Source organism: Cebidichthys violaceus, unplaced genomic scaffold (assembly GCF_023349555.1).
Source record: "Cebidichthys violaceus isolate CVI_PGR_0920_01 unplaced genomic scaffold, fCebVio1.0.p SCAF_10, whole genome shotgun sequence".
Taxonomy (NCBI): domain Eukaryota; kingdom Metazoa; phylum Chordata; class Actinopteri; order Perciformes; family Stichaeidae; genus Cebidichthys; species Cebidichthys violaceus.
Genome location: NW_027176263.1, coordinates 2,020,590 through 2,041,852, shown reverse-complemented (window position 1 = coordinate 2,041,852; position 21,263 = coordinate 2,020,590). Strand labels below are relative to the sequence as shown.

General features: G+C 39.4%; 1 protein-coding gene across 1 annotated transcript in view; it reads left to right on the top strand.

The window, feature by feature from the left end:
* Positions 1-21,263, top strand: part of rgs7a (regulator of G protein signaling 7a) — a 53,000-nt gene that overhangs the window by 25,509 nt on the left and 6,228 nt on the right. Inside the window, exons 3-9 of the mRNA XM_068720088.1 lie at positions 5,949-6,045; positions 9,010-9,060; positions 17,333-17,439; positions 18,967-19,018; positions 19,945-20,009; positions 20,343-20,419; positions 20,648-20,729. Coding sequence (XP_068576189.1) covers positions 5,949-6,045; positions 9,010-9,060; positions 17,333-17,439; positions 18,967-19,018; positions 19,945-20,009; positions 20,343-20,419; positions 20,648-20,729 — 531 coding nt within the window. The remainder of the gene's footprint in view (positions 1-5,948; positions 6,046-9,009; positions 9,061-17,332; positions 17,440-18,966; positions 19,019-19,944; positions 20,010-20,342; positions 20,420-20,647; positions 20,730-21,263) is intronic.

Here is a 21,263-nt window from a genome sequence, read left to right as displayed (position 1 = left end):
ACAGAGAGAAATAACTAGCTCTGTCTTTAGAGATTTTAGAGCATATATAAGATGTGATAATCTAATAAGGCTGTTTGAAAAAGGTATTTGAGTTCATCAAGTATTGAGATTTCTCCTCCTCAAGTCTATCTAGGTCACCACTGGAGAGGAACAGCATCACATTGTATACAGATATAGAAGGTAAGGGAGGGAACCTCATACCAGACAAAATAATACATTTTACAATATCTGCACTGGAAATTTTTAAGACCATGAAGAATGAAGGTTGTGCTTTCGGATTTGCTCTGTGCCAGCCAGTCCAGAAGACATGTGTGTCTCATATGTGGTAACAAAACCCATCACTGTGCTTTCATGCAGCGGTAATGTACACCTTTAAGTGTTTGTGTTCAAATAGTTTTGATCCTATTAAAAGTAATTGAACTGGAATCGGGAATGCATATTGTGTTTTTAGGTAAACCACTGCCGGTGTTTGAGGGCAAAAGAAAATGTGAAATATTATCTCTCAGCCTCCACCGCAGGTCCTGCCTCGTTCACGGAGCCAAACACTGCGGTTCAGAAGGAAATGAGATCAAGCAACTGCACAGACTGTTTTATCTAGTCGAGCTGTCAAGCTATATAGCCACAGGTTCTCTTCAGGCAGCCCTCGCAACGCCTAAGGCAGCCAGACTTGAGCTGAGTTGCTCACCTATTTTGATGCTGCACTTTTTAAAATATAATAATCCCCACCTTCTGGCTACATAAGCTTTCATAATATATGTCTTTGTGTGTGAGAGTGTGTGTGTGTGTGTGTGTGTGCGTCTCTGAATTCTGTCAGACTATATATGTTCTGCCTGCAATGTTACTGGTAATCGTTGTGTGTTCAGTGTCTCATGTCATAAAGGGAATATCTGTGCTGTGCTGTGTGTGTGTGTGTGTGTGTGTGTGTGTGTGTGTGTGTGTGTGTGGATGCGAGTGCATATTTGTGTGATGCAGAGTTGGGGATAATATCTGTTCTCCTCATGTCGACATACTTATCCTCAGATAACACTGTCAAGGTAATACCACTCTCCCCAGAACGTCTGATGCAGTAACATTCACCCATCGCAGCTCAGGCAATGAGACCAAGAGACAGGGGGGATGAGGGAGAAGCGAGAGAGGAAGGAGAAGAAAAAGAAAAGCAGAGCTTTTAATTTCCTCAGCAGCACATCTGTGAGGTTTTTACATTTGCACAGGCAGAGAAACTGGAATGAACTCTAGATAAGTTTCCAATTGAATGATGAGACATGCTGCTGTCTAAGAAAGACCAGATGTAGATTCATTTTAGAAATTGTAATTGAGGATACGCTCACCTTTGCAGTATGGGAACTATAGTGCATGCTTCTAAGTTTCTATTTGTTAATGAATGTTGATGGGTCCCTCAGTCTCTAATAAACACTCATCTGTCTTCAGGGATTTAAAGCGTATGTAGGTAATTATGATCTAATTAAAGCTGTTTGAAAAATAAGATTGAGCTCATCAAGTACTGAGGATTTTTCCCCGTCACTTTAATCTAGGTCAACACCAGAGAAGGATAGCATCATTTGTTAAGGAAGAAAACGATTTAATACAACCCGTGGGTTGTGCAACACACTCAACAAATGGATGCTCTATGGTTGACATGTAGTAGCTTAAAATCGTATGATCATAGTAGTTTACAGCATATCAAGCAACATATCCTACAACTGTTCGTATGATGTCTTACAAAAAGTTATTTCTTAGTTGTACAGTTGCCCCACTTTTTAGCTCATGGCCGCCGCTCTGCACTGTGCTAATACGGCTGTTACAGCTTATAACAACGTCCCTACCGACGGCATCATCGCCGAAGCGTAGTCAATGAGAACAGCCTGCTTCAAGCCGCCTAATCATCTGCTATAGCACTCAGCCCGTATACACACCGCAGTCATTGAACCCTAAGTAACCAAAAGCTCTCAGAGCCAAGTTCTCAGAAATCTCTAGGCCAAACCATGTTCCTTTTTTGCCTTTTCTTACAAATTCTATTTACTTGGTTCACGCCTTACAACACTGATCCACATGGACGTAACCACATTTCAGCCTAACACCATCATTACCAAGGCAGAAAAACAACCTATTTTCTAACCTCCTTTTTTTCTTTGCCCAGGTAACTGATAAAGGTCACTTTCAAATGAGCTGTCTGTGAACACACAATAAAATTGCAGAAATGTCCTCCTAAAAACCTCCCACCTCTCTGATGTGCTCAAGATAGAAGCTTTCTAATAACCAATCCTTTTATCGGCTTGCTTTTCTTAGAAACAGCCCATCAAATAAGGGACTTGTGGTGCACTTAACAACAGCTAAAAAGAAATCCAACATGCCAGCATTGATTTAAGAACCTAGTTTGAAATGTTTTTTTGCTCCAAATGGTGCTTCAGAGCATTCTGATTGCACCCTGAGTGCCCCCAGTGATAGTCTTTGAAGTGCTCGGAGCCGTGTGCTAAAGCTCAGTATGTGCTTATATCTGGAGCTTTTGTTAGTCACTTCATATGTACTGAGTCCTGTGCCATCATTATTCAATGATTCACACTGTGCAGCCAAAACACTCACTCTTATCTGTTAAGAGGCTGCAGAGACGCAGTCAGACAGCTCTGGGTGGGTGGATGGGTGGGGGACGAAGACAGAGACAGAGAGAGAGAGACTCTTGCTCTCTCTCACTCTCTCTGGAGGGAAACGACTTTCCTCTCTTCCTCACAACACGAAGCCAGAGAGCATCCCGACTTCAAGAGCTTTAGATCCTGAATATTCACGCTGGTGGCATTTTACCATGTGTAGGCGGTGAGGGTTTGCAGAGACGGGAGAGGGTGTGTGAGGTATTGATCATTGGTGCCGTTGTCCTTGTGTGCTCTGTGTCTCGTAGTGCCAGCTAACGCTCAGAAAAAGACAGTGAGGCATAGATACAGAGGGAAAGTTGGCGTTTATAAGGCACGCTTATTCCACGGGGGATGAGCTGAACACAATTAAAATTAATTTTAGAGAGATATCTTTAAAAACAACAAACGGAATGAGGCATGCGACACATGAAAAGGAGGCCACTTGAATACTATTCATTTTTGTTTTTCTGTGGCACAGTTTCAGGTGCTACAGCTTTGAACACCTGAATTATATTGATGTATTTATAGTATTTATGGTTTGATTTTGGCCCGGTTGAGTTTCTTACTAGAATTAAAATCACATCTTTATTTTTAGAATCACCCCTTATCCTCTAACTTTAACTAGTGTTGGTTGAGAAACACCAAAGAAAATCCTCACCCTCTGATACTTAAACTGTTGGATGTCAACATGTTCTGAACTTCAACAGCTTCCATTGTGTTGTGATCAAATATTAAAAGCCTCTTTGAAATATTCACCCTTTTTCCTTCAACCTGCCTTGTCGTGCATTAATTCAGTCAGTGACTTCTTACATTTCCCAGAACGACTTTTAACAAAGCAGTGAACGTCTATGATTGCAGCGGTGCCCCTTATTAAAAATGATCTTTGTGGCTGCAGTGCATTGTGGTCCATTAAGACTCCCGCTGGTGAAGACATTGGTATAACATTGCTGTGACAATGGTATCAGTAGGGAACAATACAGATATGTGTGGGAATAAGAAATATCCACCAATAAACAACAAAATGCGAGCAAAAATTTGAGGAGGACATTGCCAGAAGCAGTTAGGATTGATTTTTCCACTAAGGTCTTGAAATTGCGTAAGAAATTTAACTTGTTTTCAGAACTCTAATTTTATAGCGCCATAAGCGCCCACCTGATTCACAGTGGTGAACCTCCAAGGAAATACTTTGTAGAGGCAGATCTACTGACCTGCCTCACGCAGGACGTTGGAGAAAAAGATTAAAGGAACAAGTTGAAATAATCTGAAAATGGGTACTTTTTTCTCTCTTTTCATTTCTCCCTCTCTCAGTCTTGCAGGGCCTCCAATCGTCCTCCAGCAGCTCTTTAGTTGCAGTATTTGCCTGAGCTCCATCATTGTCAATTAAGCTCCAATCCCTAACTGGGATGATTTTTAGCTCCAGGGTATTTGACTAGCTACAAGCTTTCATTATAGCACAATGCTTCAGTTCTAGCTCATGAACTGCCAAACCAAAGTAGACACATGATTTACATATCAAACACAGCTTTTTCATCAGAAGTGTTCCTTTCTCGCCAATATGTCCACAGAAAATCATTTTCACCCACACAAAATCTTCATTTGTACAAGTAGAACCAATTGTGTTACCTTTCCCAGATGAGCTCCACGGATAAGTCGTGTTTTATGTCATTGGAAGATGGAGATGAAACTAAATTAAGGGGGTTGATCCATGAAGCCAGACCTGTGAGAAAAACGCAACACTTCAGTGCAGTGCACAGTCACAATATACAGACACCACACTAAGCTACAATTGATTATATGTTAGATTTAATCAGATAAAAAGGAAGCCTCTTTTTTTACCAAAAAGAGTACTACTTATAATCCAATAGGTAAATTGCACCGCAACTGATACTAATGCTAAAGAACAACTCATTGTAATATTTGATTGTAGACAACAAGCTTCATTTCAAGATTTTGTTATTGACATGTTTAATTTCATCTGTCTTGATCTGTGCTCAGCTTTTGACATATTTCAGCAGATGATTGATTCAGAGAATTTACTTGCAATTAGGGATTTGTCTCTTCTCTTACTGTATCTTATAGTGAAACTACAGCAAGCATCAAGCTTAACATGCTATATTTTCATCTTCTAAATCTTGGTAGCTTGTCCACCATCGTCAAGTATGCCAACTGTAATTTTGGTAGAAAAAAACACCAAAATGAAATCTTTTTTACGACTTGAAAAAAGTTAACTTTGCTCTTTTTAGATCATGCCTAGAATACTCTCTTTACTGGACATATTTCCGCCTTTCGTTGTTTGTCTTCACTGTGAGGTTATAAATGTAAAATGTGTTATTGAAAAAAACATTTGATTGATTAAGATAATCAAAAGAAAATCACAACTCGTGCCCTCGACTGCCTTTTTAAATCTATCATTAGCTGGTTGTGGTATTTGTCGGTGAATAGACAAACCTTGGCAGAAACTGACCATCCTCAATGAATATCTCTCAGTGCAGAAAATCCTTTACAGGTGGAGGGATGTGAAGCAACACATTCTGTATGTTTGTTAATGTGTGCCTGTTGGCGTAGCACATATTAGTGTGTTGCCAGGCCGTCGAACTCTGTGCACATATTTTCCATGTGTATATTTTTACACCAAGGGGTTAGTTTGGGGAGATCTCTTGGCCTCCGATCCAACTGACGCATCAGGGCCATGCTCTACTCTCGGCTTTGCTCCCTTCTGTATTTTCTTGGAAACGAGGCTGCCTTGTGTTGCTATGCCAGGCCCTTGAGACAAACTCCCAGTGCATTTCTGTCTCATCAGTGGCGTGTGCAAATGTTTGTGTGTTTTTTCATGTGTGTCTATTTGCCTGTGCATGTCGTTCCTCGGTGCAGCTTTTGGTTTCAAGTTTGTAACTCAGTAAATGCCGAACACAAAGCGTTCCTGTTTGAAATGCCTTTTGAATGGCTTTACGAGTTTTTCTTCTCTGCTCTGTAAAGTTTGGATGTGTGGCTGTTTCGGGACACAAATGTGCTGCGATGGATCATAACAAGAAACTTCATTGCTAGACCTCCGAAATCTGATAGCTGTAGCAGAATTCAATAAGAATGACACAAATCAGAGAGATTCGTCAAAGGAGAGGCAGAAATCTGACAGCAGTGATTGTTAGTCACCAACTTCCTCCTCTCCCTCTCTGGAGACATGGTTGAACAACACAGGAACCTGTTTGTATCCGTTTATCGCTTTCCGTCTTGCTCACACACACAACCTTCACCCACAAATGCAAGTTGATGAAACCTCTCTCACTCCTTCCTCCTCTTCTCCCCCACTGTCTCTGTGTTGTCCAGATGGAGGAAGTAATAGCACGCATGCAGGATGAGAAAAATGGCATCCCCATCCGAACAGTGAAAAGTTTTCTAACCAAGATCCCCAGTGTTTTTTCAGGTAAGGCTTTTATCTCTCCGCTCTGTTCTGCTCTGTTGCGTTCTTCTCCTGTCTCCTCTCCTCTTCCTCTCCTCCACTTTGCTCCCACCCACTAAGTACCCGACTAGTACTCACTTCTGGCCAAACAAAACACTGAAAGTATTTAGAGAGTTGTCCGTTTTACATTTCACACCAGCAGTGCCAGAATGTCAAGAGGATCACATTGGATTTTCGAGCTGTGCAACCAAATACATAAGAATCTATGCTGGAGTGATACTCCATAAGAGATTATTCAAGTTAAACACTACATTGAAAAGCTAAGAGGAGTGAGGCCATCATCACTGTCATGCACATACAGAAATATAAACTTATAGTATTAAACCAACAGCATTACGCAATGAAATTAAAAGCTTATATCGGCTTATAAAAGTTAGAGCTTTACAATGCCACTGCATCAACATCTTATTAAATATTAGTGATTTATAAATAATCCAATAATGTAAGATTTTCCTACAAATTCTTCTTCCTGAACATTGTGCAAAAACCTCCTTTACAAATAATAATGTCTCAGGCAACCAACAAATGCCAGAACCCTTCACCGACCCCCCTCACTGCTAACTAGGAGCCACGCTTGGCTTCTCACAGCCAGTGACATGTCCAGGCCCTTTTTGACATGGGAGGCTACGATGAGGTTGGATGGTTGGCAGTGAGCACCAACATATAGACACAGATAAATTTAAATAGCTAACTTTAGCTTCAGTGACGTCAGCTCAAACGATGACGAATGCTTTTGGGCACTTAAAGGGCACAGTTCTTTTTCTGTGGTTTGGTTCCTTTTTCATGCCAAGTCTTCTACACAGTATTGATGAATTATTTTACATCTGGCCAATCAACATCAGCTCAGATCCATCTCTGCTTCGTCTTTTTGTCAAATGATATGCAATCAAGTACAGCTAGCACCGACGGCTACACTGGCTTCGTCTGTGGAAACGCAACAAGATTGCAACAGATGGCTTATTTGTTTTGCACCTAGACCTAAATACAGTACAATAGTTACAATTCATTTTTATGTCTAAAAAAACACATCATTATCATTAACATTACTATATATTTTAGTAAAAACGGATGCAGTATCTATCAAGAAAGCTTCACTGTGGAGCGAGAAAGTGTAATGCTCAGACTTCATGCTACCGCTCCCAAAGCACTAGTCCTCAGCAGTTTCTAGGGCTGCAACAAAGACAAAGTCTCTGTGTAGCTTCCCCTCTGTGAACACCGCCACTTCACCCATGTTCACTGGAGCACCCGGACAAGCTGGCAAGCACAACAGCCGCGGATGTAACCAAGGTTTCTGCATTGTGTTTTTCCTCTGCACCACTTTTTGCAGCCTCAATTCTGGACAGAAAAAACACATTTTCCACTTGCCAATTTATTCACCTGTTGGAGTAACAGCACTTGCTTTCAAATTACTTCATTGCAGATGTGGTGCATCTACCTAAATCCCATACTTTGTTTTTCATAATAACTGTGGCAAATGTGTCTATTTTCCATATTTTGCTGTTGACCCAAATTATAAATTAAAGGTGTATTTTACTACTCTCACAGGTGCTTTTTCTTCAACTCATATGGTCCTACAACCTCTAAATAGTATTGTTACTTTCATTCATACTGTACATTATTTCTACTTAATATGTTGATGTTGAGCTGTGCCGCTGTATGCTGCTACTTTATGCTGCAGCAAATATCCAATATTAGCCATCATTGGTATCATTTATCTGTTTGTATTATTGGCACATTCTGATGCACACACATGCTTTTACCCGCACACACCCACAAACCCACACACACAGCCCAATCTATGGGCACGATATTAATCAATTCAGAGAACAGCCTTGTTAGAGGATTACCTTACATGTCTCATTTAAGCTCTCTCCTAGAAAGTGGGTCAACTTTGATAGTGTGAAAATGGGGATGTATTAATGGTGTTAATCCATGGAAAATCTCATCTGGTTATGGGGGCGCGAAAAAGCAAGGGGGTGCCGTGAAGACAAAAACACACACAGACAGAAAGATAGCTTGATGGACAGAGAGACAGCCACAGGGCTGACAGTCTCACGGCATGAATTCCCTCATGTCTACATTTTCACACCGTTTTTCCTGCCTTCTGTGGCTCTCGTCTCCTCAACATACTTTCACCTGTCAGAATGACGGACAGTAATAATAGCTTGGAAAATGTATATTTAGCCAAAGTGCCAAAGTTACATGTTGTGATGAGGTGTGAAAATGCCCAGGGGGCAGAGGATGCTGTTGTGTTTTTCTGAGATGTGAAAATGATTCAGTTGCATTCTCAGATGGAGAAGATGAATTGCAAAATTACATCCACCAAATAAAAAGTTTGATGTTCAAACATGAAAAATGACAGTGGTATACAAGTAATCTCTAGACTTTAACTCATCTAAAAAAAATACACATATAGTATCTTGCCTTCACAGCGGATAGATTTTACATGTAGGCAATTCTCCTCTCCTTTCTTCAGACATTATTCCTCCCAGTTAACGTCTTCATTTTTGTTTGAGACAGTTTGAAATGTCCGCTGTGATACATTGCCTTATTAAATGAAACAATTGCAACTGTAATGTCGGTGCTGTGACTGAGTCAGACAGGCTGTGTTGTTAGTGCACACAATGGCTGTTTCATTGTGCCTTTGTAACTCTTCGGTCATTTATATTAATGGACTACATCCAAAGTGAGCTGGCTTGGAGAGGGTGTCAGAAAAGAAAATTTGGTAATGGATGGCCTATTACCCACCCACATGGTGCAAGGCGAGAGGAATTGGTATGCACTGTGATGATGAGGGGAGGTGGGTAGGGTTATTAAGAGAGTCATTGTTTTCCCTTTCATTTGCATCTATATGCAAAAAAGGTGTTTCAGCAGACAGAATATATTAGATATCAGTGATTCATGTTCCTGTGCTTTCTCTCATTTCAGGTGCTGAAATTGTACAGTGGATGATCAAGAATCTGGACATTGAAGATCAAGGTAAAAGGGCAGATGCTGAGCTGCATATAGGCAAAGATACTGCATGAGGTGAAAGGGACAGGTGCATACTGCTGAGTTGCAGTAATGGACGTGACACACAATCCCATGAAGGCAATTATTTTAAAAGCCTTAGCACACAAACACCACAATTTGCGTTAAACATCACACTGCTTCTAGTTGTCATAACTCACTGACGTGAGAATACACAGACATTATTTAAAGATTTATAGATTTAGTGTGACTTACACTATCCGATGATATCTTTATCTCTTTAATCCATTTTGAATTAACATGCATAAATCATAGAAAAACGACACTCTTTATAACCTACTCCAGAACTTGCCTGAGAATCAACAGGTTTTTTTAATTTCAGTGTCAAAGTATCCAGTTTTAGTTGTCTCAACATCCATGGATACATTTAAAAAAGCTAATTTGGCATACTTTAAATGGTGCCAGTTTGCCAAAAAGTAATAAAAAAAAAATATAGGCTTAAAAACAGAGCTCTAAGTTGTAGCCCACAGCTAACTAGGTAACTGACTGTGGCAACAGTATACTTCCTGTTTACATCCCCCAAACATGCTCCATAGAAGAGTGGGTCAGACTTTGTCCCTGGTCTAAAATGGTGTGAGACACTGGAGTGACTGTGTGAGTGTGTGTGTGTATGTTTATGTGTATATATATATATATATATATATATATATATATATATATATATATATATATATATATATATATATAAAGAGAGAGAGAGAGAGAGAGAGAGAGAGAGAGAGAGAGAGAGAAAGAGAGAGAGTTCAGAGTTCTTAATTTTTCTTTCTTATCATTCTTATTTTATTCCAGTGTGATAAAGTAGAGCTAGACAGGAAGTTGTCAGATCATTGCTTGAGCCTCTTATTGCACATAGAATGACTCAAAAGTGGGCAGGTTGTGAAAAATTAAAACTGGTTACTTGCTTGCATTAAATATGGTGATAAAGAAATATAGCTAACAGTGTGGAAAACACTTTTATAAGTGTTTAAAATGTCTGTGTATGTAGCCTACTGTAGGTGTGTGTTTATTTGGATATTGGAGTGTTTGTGTGTGGGTGTACATATCAGTGTTTGTCTGCTCTGGTGTGTGCCTCAGTATTCATAGTTCAGCCAGCTCCTGATACTCAGCTGACTCATCAACTCACAATTCCTCTGTGTGTTGTTTCATTTGTATGCAAGGATCTGCCTGTCTTTTCCGAAATTTGTCAATTGTGCGTTTGTATCAGAAAGGTCAGAAAGGTCAGAAAGGCACGCTCTAATTTATGTGTATGTGTGTGATTTTTAAGAGCAGGAAGCAGTTGGATCATAATAAAACATCTCTGCATTGTTTGATAGCAGTTGAACCTTCCAGAGTGTACAGATTGTTCCTGTGCTGTAGTTCTCTTTTTGTCCTTTTATTTACGTCGAGAAACTTGTTTGAGTAAAGTCATTTAAATTTGCCAAGAGATTATGCTTTGCCCCATGCCTCAGACAGCACTGTGATTATTAATGTATCTGTAGCGCTGCACCTCTGATATGCCAAAACAAAAACAAAAGAAGTAAACCACAAAAAACAAGAAAGCCTATCAAATCACTTCTGCTTAATGTGCTGGGACTGGACAAAGAATGTTCATTTTTGTTGCACTGTTCACTGAGGCCATGTCATTCGTTCAAATTAACATTTATTGTGTTACATTTTGTGTCACCTGCAATAGTGAAAATGCTCTTCCAAATAGTATTCCAGATTATAATGCACATAAACTGAAATGTTGTGAAGGGTCTGAAAACAGGTGCGAACAAGCAGATGTTCTCTGTCCTTTAACACTTTGTTTCTCTTTTTATTTAAATCAGTGCATTTTTTTGCAAACAGACACAAAACAAGCTGTCAATTGCCCTGCGGTGGTAAACAGTGTTGTGCAAAACTAAGTGACTTCAGCACAGAAAAACTCCTGGCGGGGTTGACAAAAACAGAAAAGTGAAATACAATTAATTTGGCTCACAGCACGATAGCAGCATGTTTACTATGTAAAGGCAGATTAGGTTATATATCAAAGTAGACTGGGAGAGGTTTTTTTCCAAATAAATGCCGCAGATAATATACAGACACACTCCAGATGAACTCATTATCCTCTTATTTTGCAATCTTAGTGGTCTCAAATTCTATTTGATTAGCCGATGCAAATTCCTGTCTCTAAAGATTCTCTCAAAATTGTTTGATATCTTTTGGGACATTTTAGCAGAAGGTTTTGCACATGCGTGCACTCTTTGCCATGATACTTTCATTACAATTCAGGCCATTACAAATAGCTAATTGGTTTATCTGGCATGGAAACTATTGCAATTAAGTGCTTACCAAGTTAAGGTTGGCCCAGACTTGTTTTTATTAGCGTGCAATATTGTGCAGTTCAGACAGCTCACAAAGAGATCGGAAAACATTGAGAAGCTAAATGTGAATGAGGAGCCACAGGTTGACATGAACTACAACCTTAAGCGGTCACAGCAGACATACAAAATTTTTGTTGTACATCAGGGATTTCGAAATTGACAAAAGGGCTGCTCTTCTGAAAAAAGTATATGGTTTTTAACACATTGAATTGAAACCAGTGTGACTTACTCTTTCTAGTTACCCTTCACTTGATGAGCATCCCTAATGCATCGCGAATAAACGTCCATAAATCCAATCAAAAGACTAACTTCAGATCTGGCTCCAGGGTGCATATCCCACAAAATGTAAATATAAAGCTTAAAAAACATGGGCTCAGTGTAGCCGACAGCTAACTGACTGAATGTTATACTTCCTGTTTACATCACCCAAAGCATGATGGGTATTTTGATGGGAAAATCTCAAAATAAACTCCTCCCATGAGACAATGAAAAACCACAGAAGCAACACAATTCATGAAAAATATTTTTAGCAATATACTGTATGTCGTGTCTACAGTAACAGTACAGTAACATAAGCCTGTAAATGAAGTGATATTTGAGCAAAAACAGCCTTAGGTTCAAAGGGGTTAATGGACTATGGACTGATTCACTCAGTCACTTGCAGTATAAATTAGCTTTGCTATATCTGATCAATCCCAGCAGTCTGCAGCTCTTCTGACCTAAGACCTGTCTGAAAATGAATGCCTTCAGGCGCATCAATAAGATCATGTTATTACTGAAATAGATTTGTATACTGTAAAATGTCAATATCTCAGGAAGTGCAGGTTTGGACCCAAACGCAGAGGAACTGATGAGGAGGAAGCAGGATGAGCTTCATGATGTGTTGATGAAATTGAGAGTTGAGAAGCAGGCATGAAACTAAATCCAAAAAACAACCAGAACGTTAAACACTGGGAAGAACTAAACCCTACGAACAATGGCTGGAACGTATGATACAAATAACAATGACGAACTGGCAAAAAGAGAAGGGAGCACAAAGCCAAAGACCACATACCGAGGATAATGAGGGACAGGTGACAGCAAGGCTCATGACATATATTGTATAGTTGTGACATCACAACCGTACTAAAATCTTGACGGCTTGTTAAGGGGCCGTTCACATGTTGCGACTAAAAATGCTTGGAAAACTCCAGCCGTGCCGCTCCTGACACGTCAGAGGCAAAGCTTACAGTGATAAAAGCACAACACTCGCCAGTATCATTCTGTGTCCACCCTGTTGATATGCTCCCACAAATGGGCTTTTCTCCCTTTGTAATGATAGACCGGACACACCAGATGAATAAAATAGTCAAATTCACCACAACATCAACAAAAAAGCTGTCGGTGAGTGTGTACCTGTGTGTTATTAAGAGGGTGAATTGCATATGAAAGAGCAACTAATCCGCTCAGTGGAACACAAGGGAACGGTAAAATGATCTCTGAGGCAGGACGTCAGCATGGCGAGGGTACATACTGTTCTGTATAATGGTCCTGGACTTCTCCTCCAACCTTCTTTAAACCTCCTCCTCATCAGATTCGAGAGTCACTCTTGTATTTTTTCAGTCAGACCATCTCTCTGTACACCGCTACCCTGGCATATAAAAGATTATAACTTAAAAAGAAAAGCATGGATTTATAAAATAGTCTCAGTATTATTTTACCAGTCTCCTTAATCATTCAGCTGCACATTTATGAATCCTCTATCTCCACCTCCTGAGCTGATTAAAACCAGTGTTGGAACAAGTATTCAAATCATTTGTTTACGTAAAAGTACCAATACAACAATCTAAAAATACTAAAGTTAAAGTGAACCCTAGTTTAATTAAGGATCACAATATAAATCAAAGGCGTTGTGAAATGATTAACGGGGTAGAAAGCAAGAAAAAAACATAGTACCGATCTAGAAATTTGTAATGATATTGTAGACTTGAATCTTGAATCTTTGCTTTTTATTTGAAAACAAAACAATTATTTAAATGGGGCCAAGAGATGAAATCATTCTTTGGTGGAACTGCTAACAACTCACACATGACAAATATTTATGTTTTTTTCCAATTGTAAAATCTGAACCCACAGAGTAACTAGAAATTAAAAAAACCCTTTTTCCTATGAAATGCAGTGGAGTTAAAATAAAAGACATAGGAACTAAGAAGTACTGAATGCAGTAGTTAATGATTAAAACAAAGATTTTTCATCATCTCAACATCTCACAACAGCGCATACTGCGTAGTGTAAACAATAATAATCTAAATATAACTACAAAAACAGAATCCCTTCTGTTGTATTTAGATAACCCTCAGCTGGAAGAATACTCCCACACTCCACTTGGCAGGGCTCCAAACTGCTGGGTGTTTGGCACAGAGCTAGTAATATGATGAAATCAAAGGGTGTTTTCCCCCCAGACTCCGAGACCGGCCTGTCTTGACAACTTGACTAATTCGAGTCCAAGGTTTAGTCAGCTATAAAGCTTATAGAAAACTCTGCAATATGTTAAATGGAAGCCAGAAGCTCTCTTGCTACTAGGAATTGACCTTTATAGACTCTTAAGCAACAAAACAAAACAATGTTGGTTGATCTTTTATTTATCCCACGGAGAACCTGCGATCACTTTAGTTCAGACTTATTCTTTTGGGCCCGTCACACTGTATATTTTGTATCAAAGGTGGAAGGAGTACCAAAATATTTAAAATAGGTACTGCGTACATTAGAGAGGGGGGAGAGTGAGATATGATGCAACAGTGAATTAAAGAGTAAAATAGATTGCATTAAATATGAATTTACATATAACATCGGCAACAAGACCTCTTTCTCCAAACCAACAGAAGCACTCTGCGTCTGCTGCCTACAACTGATTATCAATTATAAATACTGCTTTTCTCAGAGTAGCCTCACAAGAATTAACCAGATAAGAGAAAAACATCTGACAATCCAACAAAAATGATCTACAATAAATACAACGAGCTATGGACACCACGGAAAATTTAGCTTTAATTATTATTATTAATTTAATTTAATTTAATTAGCTACAGTGAAGGAGAGACTGCACAGTCTTTATACACCGTGTAGCGTGTGACACTGCCACTACGTTGCTTAGCAACGTCTTTCCCGCGACAAAGTGGTTGTTGACGTTTTCATCTTAGTTACAGAGTACAGCAGTGTGTTGTTGTATGTTACTCCGGTTCAGGTCATGAACATTGTGGGTGTGTCCCTTAACATGCTAGCCAGTTGATGCACTAACTCAGTCATTAATTCAGATAGATGCAGGTTCTAACTATGCCAAAGTACAATAATGCTAATTAACCGCACCCTAGCTGTGACCCCGCCCACTTACTTATCATTTTCGGGGTGTCACCTTTCTGGACGTGGAGCTCTCCCCTCCTGCGGCCCTCCTGCGGCCGCAGACACACTTGCAGCTTCTTCTCTGTTTCATTTCTCCACAGTTTATCCACCCCTTCTTTCTTTGCGCTGAAAGAAATGATATCTTTGTTCTGGATACTAAATTAGCACATGCTGCTCAGCTTGATCTAATTTTATGTATCTGCCTTTTAACTTGTGCTGGATGATTTCCTAAATTTGAAATACCGGCAGGCAATGCAGTGTCAGGACTGCTTTGGGGATTTAGAGAAATCAGTTAATGTCTGTGGGGATGACATTCAACATCCATCCCTCAAACGGCATCAGAAAAACCCTCAGCTTCACTTCAACAAAAGCAGAGAGGCTGAGCAAACAGGTAGCACACAAAATGAGAGCAGATCGTCCCAGTGGTTGAAGAATAGGAGACAGCAAGCTCCAACTTCCCTGTCCCAGATGGCATTTTCCATACTTTGCTGACTTTCATCTGACAAAACAAATTCTGAATGGATAATAAGTAAAAGGACATATGGATGAGTGGATGTTTGCTTGTAAATGTCTTCTTGAATAACCCTGTATTTCGTGGACAGAGGCAGATGACGTACACAAACCTAGTCCCTGTAGCTCTTTGACATAGAAGACTCTATTTTCTTCTGACTTAATAACACGCGAAAATATAATATACAATCATTTATATAAATATATATATATATATATAAATATATATATATATATATATATAAATATATATATATATATATATAAATATATATATATATATATATATATATATATATATATGTGGAATATTATTGCTGTAAGAAATAGTGCAGTGGATAAGGAGGAAGGGGTGTGTTTATAAGTAAACAGGTTTAAATAACTTATGAGTCATTATTTATTAATAAATGGAGCCTAGTCACACACACACACACACACACACACACACACACACACACACACACACACACACACACACACACACTCACATGCATTCACATCAGCATCCTGACCTCTCAAAGCTGTCATAGTCACCTCTGTGCTAAAGCAAAAGCCAATCTATATTCATTTCACACACGCATACACCCAGTGCGTGTGGATATATGGATGTGTGTGTATGCTTTAGAGAGCGAGAGAGCAGAGATGTGGATATTTTATTCATGCATACATTAAGCTCCTGTTAAAGCATTCATAACTCTGCCTATTTAGACTATGTCAAGCATTTCAACCTATCTATCTGTTAGTTTATTAGTGAGTTAAGATCACAGTTTACTGCCAGACTCCCCCGGGCTTCACATCAAACTTTCAATAACCACGGCAGAAATAGACAGGAACACTATTGTATGAAAACAACATGTAAACAAACTGTTTCCTATACTGTTCATTATGACCACAAAAAGCCAGTTTTCCCCAAAAATTGTGGAGACATTATACTAAACATGAATAATAGACGTTGACACCATGACACAGGTTGAGAACAGCAGGGAGTAACTGGCAGGGAGTAACTGGTGGCAGATGAGACACACAGTTGATGATGATTACATGTTTTCATTATCTGATGGTTTTAAATCAGGGAGAGTCAACCATGTGCCGTGGAGCGCCGGAGGGAAGCAGGTTTTCACTCCAACCAAGCACAACACCAGGTGATTCGACTGATGAGTTCCGCCTCTCCAGCTGATGGTGGGCTAATCAGCGGGACCTCCTGCTGTGCTGTTTGGTTGGATCGGAGACCTATCCTTTCAAAGCAGTGTCAGACACTATTATAGTGTTTTTTCCCTATTTAATGGATCTTATTCTTTCATTGTCTTTACTTCCTCTGTGCTCATGTCTTTTGACCTTGTTCTCATTTTATCTGTCTTGTCTAGTTTTATTTCCTTTTGTAAATGCTATATAAACAAGGTTTATTATTATATTATTATTGTCAGATTAGCAGCTTCTAATTAAGGTCCTGGTGTTTATTCTGATCAGTTTGTCATCAATAAATTTCTACCTGGGGATGAAGGGTGAATAAAGAACAGCATGCCAGCTCAAGATCTGTGATGAGGAACTATTGATTGCAGGATAATCAGAAACTCTTCTTCTAATCATCAATCATCAATGCCTCGGTATAATCTGATTAAAGAGCATTTAAAGATGATAGATAAATTAAAAGTAGGGCCTTATCACCCTGACCCTTTAAGTAAACGTTTGACATGTTGGAAATCATGTTTATTCATTTTCTGGTGGAGAATTAGTTGATGAGATTGATACCACTCTCATATCAGATTCTTAAATTTAAGGCAGCAGCCTGTCCTAAACACTGTTTAGCACAAAGACACATTTCTGAGAGAGGTTTTCTTTCTGAAATTTTCCTTCAGAGCACAAAATGTACTGTATGTACAGTAAATGAAAGTAAAGTTCTATGTGCTGGTGTACAATATTACTGGGAAAACTGAGACAAAGAACAAGAGTACATCAAGTTGTAAATGGACTTTATTTCTGTTTTCTCCCAGTGGAAGCTCTTCACCTAGGAACTCTGATGGCTGCACATGGTTACTTCTTCCCCATCTCAGACCACGTCCTCACTCTCAAAGATGATGGCACTTTCTATAGGTTTCAGGTAAGAATAGTAATACTCTGACTTTTATTTGTGGTGATGGATCTTATTAACATCTATGAAACTTTAGAAATCAATGGCAATGTTTAAAAATGACCTAAAAAGACGAAACGCTTCACATAGTATGATTTTTTCATGTTATAATATGTTATTTCATCATATGAACTATAGAGTATATGTTTGCTTATGTTCATGTTATGAACAGACAGTTTTAAGATTAAATTCAAAGAGTCCAGAGTGATGTGGTCTGACCGGTTTGCAGGAGATTTCTAGGACTGATCAATTGTTATTTGTTCCATGTATTTTTCATAGAGAACTAGAAAAATTGCAGCTCTCTGCAATAACCACAGCTGTTTTGTTTAATTGAATGAATACAAACCATAATTGCCCCCATCTAGACCGCAACTGATCAAAATCTTTTTTTTTTCACTCGCGCTTCTAACGCAACAGATACTCTCTCATTGTAATCTATGCAGCTGTCTGCAACACTTCACTGTTCACCAGTTCAGTTGACTGTTTAATGCTTCCTCTGAACAGAGACTGTCAGTCCTGCTGTGTGTTTAGTTCTGTTAGCTGTTTAAGCCCTGTTAGGCATACACCGCATGACTCAACTGCCCACCAGATGCTAACAGCTAACTAGCTCTCCCACCAACATTCAATAAAATGTGTTGTCAATAAAATATGTTTTCAAAAAGTGTGAATCATTGCAACCACGAGAGGTTCTTCACCATTCAATCATTAATGAGCACAAAAGATATCAGGCTGATGGGTCTAGCAGTATGCAAGGTTGTGGACAGAGAGACAGACACAGTGATGCACACACACGCACACAAACACTACCGATTACATAATCTCCTGGCTAAGATAATAAAAAAATACAAATATGTCTTGACATTTCAAAGCTCCTTCCTTGCTGCAAAGTACAAACCTCACTTTACACATGACAAATTTCCAACTCTAATAGTTGAAGTCATGATAAATCTTTTAAAGTGCCTCTGTGTAATATGCTGGAGTCAAAACGGTGATTAGGAGTTGCTGTGCCTCATAATTCTTACAGGTTCATGAATAAAGAAGAAAAAAAACACATTACTCTGAATGTTAGTAGTGGGATTGACAGTTTTAGTGATTTAGCAGCCAGTGAGCTCCCCCAAGTGTGCAGCGCAGAACTAACCAATGTAAATAAATGCCCAAGGCTGTTTGTGTTGGGAGCAGGCTTTACTTTGCTCTTTACGTGTAATCAGTTTTCATCTGATACCAGTCCAGTGCATACAGTGCCACTGAGGAGGGTCAGGATTCATGCCGGTGTCTGGTCACTGTGCTCGCTGAAAGGAGCTTATGTGCTTTAGACGTTATACCAAGCCCATTATTCAACAAAATATTTTTTTGTGACAGATGCAGGGCTGTGACTGCGTGCCCACCTCGCATGACGGTGCCCACTTTGACTCAAAACACCATGTGGTTAGCTGTACGCTGTCAAAGATGTAAGCTTTCTTTTAGTTTTGTTTCTTAATGACCTGTTTTTCCCTTCAGACTCCATACTTTTGGCCATCAAACTGCTGGGAACCAGAAAACACAGACTATGGTGAGAGAGCTGCTCTGTTATAGTCTAATTCCTGCTTTTTACATTGTGCAGTACTGAAGAGAGTCAAATGATTTTGTTGTTGAGTTTGTGTAGTGCATTTGTCCACCAGATATGTTAACACTGCTGGTGTAACCAAAAAGTCAAAAGATGAAACACAAATGATGCAACCGCAGTATGACAATTGTAGCAAGAAACATTAAATCAAATTTAGTTTTGTATGCTTGGCCCACAGTTAGAATCAGTTATAGTGCAGTTAGCATGCAACAACCGAGTGCTCTCTATCACACTTCTATTCATACTCTCTGACTGATACAGACTGATGACAGTGAAGGAAACCAGGGAAGTGTTTGTATGTGCGCACCTGTTTGGCTAAAGGTTTTAATACTGATATAGGGACGAGCTCTTCATTGTTTACAGACGAGTGGAGATAAGCATTTCATAATGCCAAAAATGGTTTGAGCGCATAGCCACAGCTTTGCAGATCTTTCATTTGTTATTTGAGTTGTGGGAGAGGAAAAAGGGGCTAATGCTCTCTGTGGGAATAATCCTGTGAGTGTTAGGGGAAGTTAGAGTGTCTCAGATGTAGCAACTGATTCACATGAATGATGTGACTTAATGAAAACTCTGTAATGGCATAATGAAGCTTCCACATAATGGTCAGTTAACAAAGGGATGAAGAGATGATGATAGTACAGGAAGACATTAAAAGTCAGGCGCACACATGCACACACAAACAATCAACACACACTGTGACAGGCGCTCAGACACCATGCACAGCCAATGACCTTTGTGATTTGCAGGCCAGTTTAAATGTGCAGTTGAGAGGATTAAATGAGTAACGGCAGGGCCACTTGAGGCTGTTAAAAACAAGCTGAGTTTCCGTTCTCTGTGTTTTACCCATCTCTCTGTCTCCCTCCATCTCCCAGCTGTTTACCTCTGCAAAAGAACAATGCAAAATAAAGCACGTCTGGAGCTTGCAGACTATGAAGCGGTAAGTGAGAGAGGTCCTGTAATGCCTGCAGTTCCCTCTTCACATATCTGTTTTGCATTCAGCGCTCAGGCTTTATCTCTTGCCTTTTTGTTCATACTGACACTCAGAACATTAGTTTTTTCTGTGTGACACTGCATCATTTGTAACTTTCCTTTCACCAAAGCTATTAAATGAATCAACGGGTTAGTTATACTCTTTCTTTTGTACGTGAGCAGGGATCATTAAAGATGTATCCAGCCGTGCACTGTACACATCATGCGCAGTAAACATAATCAGCCCAGATCCCTAAAAAGCCTTTTTTTCCACCTCGATTGTTCTTTGTTTCACTTGCAGGAGAGCTTAGCAAGGCTACAGAGAGCTTTCGCAAGGAAATGGGAGTTCATTTTTATGCAAGCAGAAGCACAAGCGAAGTAGGTTTCTATAAGAACCACACATGCATTGAGTGAGTCCTCTTACACCCTCATTCTGACATGATTGAATTTAGTGGTTTACTACAACTTCCCTGTAATTACCAGCACGCAACTTCACAGATGAGCTGCACATTAAACATGTGATGGAATAAATGCGTCATATGTGTGTTGGAATAAGCTACATGCTCTGTAAAAAAAACGGTTCTGAACTCCCTTTTTGTTCCTCAGAGTGGATAAGAAAAGAGACAAAATTGAGAGGAAAATTCTCGACAGTCAGGAAAGAGCATTCTGGGATGTGCACAGACCAGTGGTGAGTGAAATTGCTGATGTCGTCATCGTCACCTTTCCTGTTACCATTATATTTGCTGACATTATTAATATCATCTGAAATGTTTCTGCAAAAGAGAACGATATTGAAAAAAAAATATTTCACACTGATCACTGATCCGCATGCACAGAATCAAAATTACATACTGTTGATTTAATATACAATTTAATCTCTCTGGGTTATATTAATCCATTCGACATATTTCACCTGCATCAAGCTGTGCGACAAAGTAATATTGGTTTGAAAATGTTATGCAGTTCATGTTATTTATACATGAGCTGTACGTGAATAGAGAAAAGAGGTGAACACACTGTAAATCCTCCGTCGTCTATTCCTCTGCCATACACATGAAATGCCACATCAATAACTGTCACAACACATCAGCGTCACTGCTGCTCTTTACCTTGTTCATACACACTTGCTTGGCATTAACATTTATTTTCCCCCTGAGGTTACAGGGTCTCCTCTGCTGTATTTCTCTGAAAGCCGCTGCTCCATGCTTAATTGGAAAATGAG